At 43.0% G+C, this 8,419-nt stretch overlaps 1 protein-coding gene across 1 annotated transcript in view; it reads right to left on the reverse strand.

Annotated features, from left to right (window-relative positions):
* The window catches only part of LOC148027739 (oligomeric golgi complex subunit), a 76,472-nt gene extending 68,543 nt beyond the window's left edge, over window positions 1-7,929 (reverse strand). The window contains exon 1 of the mRNA XM_087689439.1: window positions 7,581-7,929. Within this exon, the coding sequence (XP_087545565.1) occupies window positions 7,581-7,796 (216 nt within the window). The 5' untranslated portion in view covers window positions 7,797-7,929. The remainder of the gene's footprint in view (window positions 1-7,580) is intronic.
* Window positions 7,930-8,419: the final 490 nt, after the last annotated feature.

Below are 8,419 nucleotides of genomic sequence, written 5' to 3' on the forward strand. Positions count from 1 at the left end.
ATGGAAATCTACTTATACTAACAATTATATACCACATCAAACATAAACTAAGCCTTACTTGCATCCAACACGTGCTGACCATTACCAAAAATAGTCAAGTAGTCCATATCTTGAAGTATCTTTAAGTTGCCTATCAAGGCCTTTGACAAAGCATCCAAAATAGTTTCCAACTGTGGAGCATTACATCTAACATCCTCTAAAGGCATATCTTCGAGCTCATGAACTGTCTCAGAAATGATGATTGTATCCTGCAAATCATGTGCATCCAACACTTCATCAATCTCCCTATGAGTCCCTGCATCAAGTAAAACATGAGCTTCATAAACCTCTTCATATGCATTAAGAAAATCTAGATACAATGGCTAACTCTTCCACTACAAGTTCTTCCAAGGCATCTGTGGCTATCTCAATATCAGATTGCAACTTATATCCTAGTTGTTTGCTCTTTTGCTTGCTGTCCTGTTTTTGCTCCTCTTGCCCAACCTCTTCCATAACATGCTCGAGAGGTGGCAGATTTGTAGTTTTAGGTTGATCCACACTTATTCTTGTCACTCTCTTAGATATCCTTGCATTATCTTCATCTCTCTTCTGTTTCTCTTCCACAAGTACATCCCTACTTTGCCCTTTTACTAAATATGCATTTACTGGTGATTCCCATCCAGTTATATCACGAATATCTTACCTTGGATGAGGCATTCCACTATCAGTAACTTTTCTCTTTTCAACTGCATACAAAGCATGTATCCATATTGCAACCTTTGGACCTTAGCCAGGCATTCTATTCAACCGTAGATCAAAAGTAGAAGCATGTATAGCCGCATAAGCATTTCGAACAGCCAAGTCTTTCAACAACTTTTACATACCTCCCTTTCCAAAATTCAAAGCAAGATGCAATCCCCTTTCTTGTGCACGGATCTTGCTATCTTTCCAAAAGATGAGTTGTCATGCCAAGGCCTCCTGATAAGCAGCACAATCCTTCCTTTAATGCTGCAAACTATCATACCACATACATCTTTTCCTTGGTTTAGGGGTTGTTGCCCGTCCCCTTTCCTCTTGTCCTTTTTCATCCAATTTTGCAACCTTCAACTGAAGATCCTGCATGCCTTTAACCAATTCATCTAATACATCTTCCCTAACAATGGGAATAGCAAGTGCAGCTATGTAGTTTGATCCTCTAACAAATCATCAAGCTTCTCTTGAAGCTCGGGATCTGCTACTTGTAGAAACAATTCAATTTTCTGACTTGCAAGAGCTTGCTGTTCTATAAGATTTAACTGCTCAAACCTACTTTCAAATTCTTTCAATAACTCTGTAGCAACAAGACCCTTATTGGGTTTTAGAATCCACTCCTGGAAAGTCTTGCAGGTAATCAAACTAGTGTCTTCAATGTAGAATTCTTCCCGGAGTATCTCCTTGAAAGCTAACTAATTAGCATCCTGCATGTATAATTTAGTAACTCACACTTTTAATTCATGTACAAAATACTAGCTCCATACAAGTTGAGCCATCCCAAAGAACTTCATCTTTTGAGCATAAATATGCAAATATACAGATGCATTCCTGCCATTAAATAACTTCATCTCACACTCCTCTACTTGTAGAGCATTCATCACAACAGTTTCTATTTGATCAAAAGTCTACATCACCTGTTGTTGTTGTTGTTCTACCTGCATAAGCATGTTCATATTCTAAGCTAATTGCTGCAAAACATCACTAGAGATTGTGCTTGAAGATTCTCCCATCCTATCTTTCCTTCCAACGACCTTTTATGTTGAGTTCACCAATATCAGAGAGATCTTAGTCGAAAGATTGTATCCACCGAGGATCAGAGAGATAAGAAAGTAGAAAAGAGATAGAAGAGAAGAAAAAGAATAGACAAGAGACACACAAGATAAAGATAAAGCTTAATGAATCAAAGCACTATGTATTGTTAGAACCTGAGAAGATAAACAAAATCCTTATCCGGAACTACTCAAAAGCAATCTCCAAGCATTAGATCTCTTGAAGCTCCTTGGTAGACCAAAAACGGGCACCAAAATCTAGCTTCTTCTTTGTTGCTCAGATTGCAAATCTAATGGTTCTGTTGGCCCCGAAAGGGGGGTAAAACCTCACGCCACTTGCTTAGAATTCTCCCAAATCACTCCTTTTTCTCCCCGTTCGAAGTGTTGTTTACTGCCTGTAAACTGCGATCACATGCCACGCGAATTCGAAAGTCATTTCTTTTTACATGAGATCTTCCAAAATTAGCTAAAAAGCCACTTGCTTTTTGCATATCACTCTATTCTAGAAGTTTTCTACACCTTTTAAAAATGTTAACAAGAAATAATATCCAAAATATTAAAAATAGGCTAAACTTATCCAAAAATCTCGTATTTTGGAACTAACCATAGTATGAACACTAGCACTAATGACTAAGATGACATTAACTCTCTAGATTCATAAGAAAGCCGGATGATAATGCACTCTAAGTTTTTTCCATACTTTGTCCGCATAGCAATACAACAACGCTATATAACTACACTTAACAAATGGCATTGGGATGTCGTGAAAGGTATCATGAGGTACCTAAAGGGCACAGCAACTATCTGTATATGTTATGGTAGCCAAGATACAGAAGTCGTAGGGTACATTGACTCTGATTACGCAAGACATGCAGACAGTAGAAAGTCCACCTCTGGCTACTATTGAGAAACCCTTCACCCGCAATTTGCGTTTTTGCATTTTGCGTTTAGGGTTTGCAACCCTAAAAAGGGACACCATCCTAGACTGACTGTGCCTATTTATAGGCCACTCTCTCATTCATTCCTTACGGCTGATTCATTCAGTCCATCACCTTTTCTCTCCAGCCTCTCCACTGCCCTCACACCCCTTCAGGAGGACATTGCGGTTTGTGGTTCGCGGCTGTCTTCATCATCTTCCTAATGCTACGGCACCCTTATTTCCTTGTATCACATTCATTCCATGATTCAAATCTTCATCATTCCATTCATCAGAGTTTCTTCTCTCTTCTCTTCTCTTCTTCATGTTTGCCGAGTTCACTCTGTGTTCCTCCCCACAAACCCTACTATCTTGCTAATACATCATATTTTGACATGGTATCAGAGTTGGATCGGCTCAAACAGCGACAAAGATCCTCCGCTCCAATGAAGGCAAAGACCGGTGGCGGGTTCGACATCCACTTCTCTTCTTCTTCCGCTGCATCAAAATCTCGTTTTTGCAAGTTTCAAGTGTTTTCAGCTTGCTGCCCACACCCCTTTCATGAAGGGCATCGCAGTCTCAGCTATTGCTGTCATCTACAGTCTGGCACTTGTTCCAGCCTTCCACCCGCAGTTTGCAGCTGTTTACAGCAAAGCGACTGTTGCTAATCACTCTCCATTCCGAAAACAATCTCGTTTTTGTAGATTGCAGGTAGTTCAACTTGCTGCCCACACCCCAGATGCGGAGAACATCACAGTCCAAGCTGGTCATTGCTGTCTACAACAGTCTAGCGCCTGTTTCTAGCCTACCACACAATGTTCGGAGCTGATTTCAGCATATTGACTGCTGCTACTGGTTTTTCCTACGTTTTTAGTCTTTCTCTCTCCTCACCTCCATTTTTCTACTAGTTGCAACCTCTTATTGTTGGTCGCATCCTCCTCCCACTGACAGTTCACTTCCAACCCTTCTATTGCCCTCCCACCCCTTGATGCGGACATTGCGGTTCGTGCTTCACACTGCCCTCGCACCCCTTGAGACAAACATTGCAGTTTGTGGTTCATGGTGGCTGACCTCTTCCTTCTTCAGCAAGGCACACTAGTATCCATGGCTTCTTTACCAGCAAATGATCAGACTACTGGGTGCTCCTATTGTGGCATCACCAAGCACACCAACGATGCTTGCTGACTTCGACCATTGCTCCCCACCCCCTACAAAATATGCGTCTTCCACCATGCACTCCTTGTGTCATCTCTCCTTTCTGGGCCACAAAGATTGTTCTGCATCGGCTATCACAGTACTATGCTCAAGGCAATAAGACGCATCCGATGCGCACTAAGTCCTTTTGAGCACATGGAGGATCGATCGGCGCGCTACACCTGGAGATCGTTGCAATGCTAGCGGCAGTCTTCTCCCACTTAGTTTCAGATACAGTGTCTTCCACAACCTACAAATCTACAGTCCGCTCCATCGAGAGAGACAGTGATTGTTTGATACCGTCTCCTCGTCAGTCCGCTCCAAGAGAGACTGTGGCTGCTCGACTCCTTTCTCTTCTTCGGCTATCCAGTACACTCCACTGAGAGACAACGACTGTTGCCCACCTCTTGCTCATTCTGAGCCCCACCCTTCCCCACCCTCGACTACTCAAGTTCGAGAGGCTACCTCTAGGAGCTCTTCGGCACCCCAAATACCTTCTTCAACACGACCGGCAGCACTTCCTTCATCATCAAACATTTCGGAGTCCGTGATCCATGATTTTTTGGATTCCCTATCTATCTCAAAGGGGGATTCAGAGAGGGATGCTCTTTCTTTGCCCTCCAAGGGGGCATCTACATCTACTACGACTTCAAAGGAGGCTCCTATTCCTCCAATTTCAAAGGGCGCCCCCACCCACTGCTCAATTCTTCACACACCCTGGCGGAGGCCTTTTACCTTCTTCTTCTACCCTTGGATGGGGTGGCTTCCTTCCAGTGGTCATCTCACCTATTGATACCAGGATCTCAAGGATCTACCTAGATCGAGACCTTCAAGGTTCAGCTACAACTTGGTGACAAGACCTTCATATTCCTTCTTGCATGGATACAGGAGCTAGTGGCTTCTCTCCCAAGGTTGAGTTTCGAGTTCTCCAATTCACTCTGTCTACTGTTATTTACTGTAGGTTTTTTTTCCGGTGGAAATCTTAGATCTTAGGGATCCTCTACATCTTCTTCCTCCTCTTCTCTTCTTGCCTTGGTCACTTGGTCAGCATGGAGCCACCTCCCAAGATCGAGTACGGGCATAGCCTTATGGTTCTTGGCACCACACAAAGTCTGACATTCCTCCTATACATTGCATGTTTTCATTATCTTTGTACTAGGGCGCTTGGGCAAGTGAACAATTTTCCCACGAGGGACATTGTCCAAGTGGCACCTACTGCATGAGTATTCTTCAACATGTAGCATTGCATCTCCACCTCACTCTTCTCTTGTTCCCCTTTTTGGGCCTGAGAGGGGGTGTTGAGAAACCCTTCACCCGCGGTTTGCGTTTTTGTGTTTCTGTGTTTTACATTTAGAGTTTGCAGCCCCAAAAAGAGGCACCATCCTAGACTGACTATGTCTATTTATAGGCCACTCTCTCATTCATTCCTTACGGCTGATTCATTCAGTCCATCACCTCTTCTCTCCAGCCTCTCCACTACCCTCACACCCCTTCAAGAGGACATTGCGGTTTGTGGTTTGTGGCTATCTTCATCATCTTCCTTGTGCTACAGCACGCTTATTCCCTTGTATCACATTCACTCCATGATTCAGATCTTCATCATTCCATTCATCAGAGTTTCTTCACTCTTCTCTTCTCTTCTCCATGTTTGCCAAGTTTACTCTGTGTTCCTCCCTGCAAACCCTACTGTCTCGCTGGTACGTCATCTTTTAATAGCTACATCTTCACATTTGCTAAAGGTGTTGTTTCTTAAATGACCAAAGTGCAAAAATGTATGGTTCTCTCTACTACTGTTGCTGAGTCTATTGCGTCCACTAAGGCTTGCAAGGAGGCTCCGCAGTTAGGCCGTCCGATAGCAAACCTTGGTATTACTAATGTGGTCCCTACACTGCATTTGGATTCTATGACTGCTATCCAATTAGCCAAGAGTCCGGATCTTCCATGCGAAGACAAAACACATCGAGGTGCGTTACCACTTCATCAAAGAGGTCATTGAGGACAAGTCTGTTGACCTTTGTCAAGATCTCAACTGTCCCAAATCTTGCAGATCTACTCACTAAAAGTCTCTCAGCAGAGCGCTTTGTCTTCCTTAGGAAGTTGATGGGTACTGGATGAAATGATGTCTTTTTTCATCCTGTTGTACTTATATACATTTATACTTTGTCACTTTTTCTCATTCTCTCATTACTAGGGACATATTCGCCTTTAAGTGGGAGGTTATTAGGGATAAAGTCGACTATGCCTAACTGCCTGTGTATTACTACACTACCAATACTCGCAAAATCTACACAGTGCAGGTGGCAAGCACCCATCACTATCACTTCATTCTTTATTCTTTCCGTGACATTTGAATAAAGGGAAGACAGGTCACACCACGTCTTCTGTCTCTCTCTCTCTTACTCATGCTCCTTCCACTATAGCTATTGCTTCCGCTCACGTGCCTCCGCTCCGGGCTCACTCCCTTCACAAACATCAGCCCCTGTCAAATTTACTCATTTGTCCTCCATGCTACTTGAGCATAAGGCATCTTTGTAGTTACAAGGGAGACTTTTATCCCAATACCGTGGCCATGAGGTGGCTTTTGCAGCTTCAAAGAGGGTGACAAGAAGAAAAAGACAAAGCCCAGTATTCTCAACGTGGTAAGAAGGGATGCTTAAGCAAGGATTGCAAGGACCTAACAAAATGACAGAAGAAGGAAAAGAAGAAGGATAAGGACTCCTTCAATGAGACCTCATCCCCATCCAACTCCAACTCCAATCAGACCCTCTAACTCAAGGCTCTTATAATGAAAGCCTACATGTGGTCATAAAAGATAACACTTCAATCAAATTAACAATGGCAAACATAAGCATGACACAATTTCCAAGGTTTGATTCCTTCTTTTGGTCTATCCATCGATCTCTAGATGTTCCAAGGATGACATAAATAAGTGAGCTTCAATTATTAGAAGACAATGTGTTAGAAACAACCAACGAATTTATAATTGCATGTAATTAACTATTTCATCAAGCAGCCCTTGTAAGTTGTATAGATATTCAACAAAGTAACTAGCTAATTCCTGCTTTTTATGGTCATCTTGGTCAAAAATGAATCGAGTCATCCTTGTCAAAGGGTCCATGATGATCCAAAATGCATCATGGCCTTGATTTGGTCAAGATCCAACATACAATAACTATTCAGATCAAGGGATAGGACTTCCTCAATTAAACGATCCGTTCACCTTGCCCCAAGCATTTTCAACTCTTCGCTTCTTCCCTTGATCATCAAGAATTGGCTCCAATATTAACCCGAAGGGAATAGAAAGAGACACAATGGCAGACGATCCCTCAAAACCTCTATTTGCAGCAGTAGATATCTAATAAACAAGAGGAAGTAGTTGCAAAGAAGCAAACCTAACGAGCTCATCACCCATTTCTTAGCGAATGAGAGATTCAATGTTACCTCCTCCTCACGTTGATTAACATTACATCAGATCAAATTGCATTCAATGCTATGTCTTCTCACATTGATCAAAATTACATCCTTGACGAAGTGTAGTTTCTTCTCATTCCAATCCTCTACAAACATTATCTTCTTAGAAACACACACACACACACACACACACTCTCTCTCTCTCTCTCTCTCTCTCTCTCTCTCTCTCAGCTGGATCGATGCCTGTCTTAGCAGTAGATGGTGCAAGCAGTACGTACAATCTGCGCTGCTTCGGAAGCTTTTAAGAACTCATCATTGATGGACAAGCCTCGTCGCTCTATTGTAGTCCGGAGGTTCTTCCTCGCCTGCGGTGTGCTGTCTGTGTAAAATGAAGAAAGGGCGCCCAAGGACACAAGCAGATCTGGGGAATCTGTCCGTGTATCCAATACTTTCTTGAGCTTTCGGGCAAGCCCAGGCGCCAGAGCTGTAGACATCTTCCTGAGAGACTATCTCGGCCTCCCTCCAACAGAGCACTCCGAGCTTACGCATTTGCAACGTCCATAGCGATGAAGGTGAAAAGATTGCAGTTAAGTAGAGGACAAATTCAGAAGATCCTTACAAATGAAGATGTGAGTTTAAAAATGCCATCTATACTATTAGTTAACGAGAGGTGGGGGGCGGGTGCCACGTACTAACCTCCCCTCCCCCACGAAAAAAAAAAGAGAACGCGGGGGCAGGTGCCACGCATCCAGCACCCGCCCTCGCCCGCAAAAATCTCACCCGCCCCGGGGCGAGTCTAGGCGCGAAGCGCCTAGTTACATTTTATGTATAATCCTCGTGCCAAGTCCAAGGTTGGTTACCCAACGTGGGGCAGGGGCTTGTGCACCAAAAATAAAATAAAATAAAATAAAAATAAATTTTAAAAACAAAACAAACATGCTAGTATAGGATCAAACTTGTATTTTTCTAGCGATGGAGGTATTTGGGCAAGGGAGATCTCTCTCTCTCTCTCTCTCTCTCTCTCTCTCTCACAGGCTTGTGTCCATTTTTCTGGCGTTAATATACGTTTGAAATTCGAATGACCATCATGAATGATTCCCAACATGTCCTTAGGACT

Source organism: Lygodium microphyllum, chromosome 12 (assembly GCF_053477565.2).
Source record: "Lygodium microphyllum isolate KBCC chromosome 12, Lygodium_microphyllum_v1.1.10, whole genome shotgun sequence".
Lineage (NCBI taxonomy): Eukaryota > Viridiplantae > Streptophyta > Polypodiopsida > Schizaeales > Lygodiaceae > Lygodium > Lygodium microphyllum.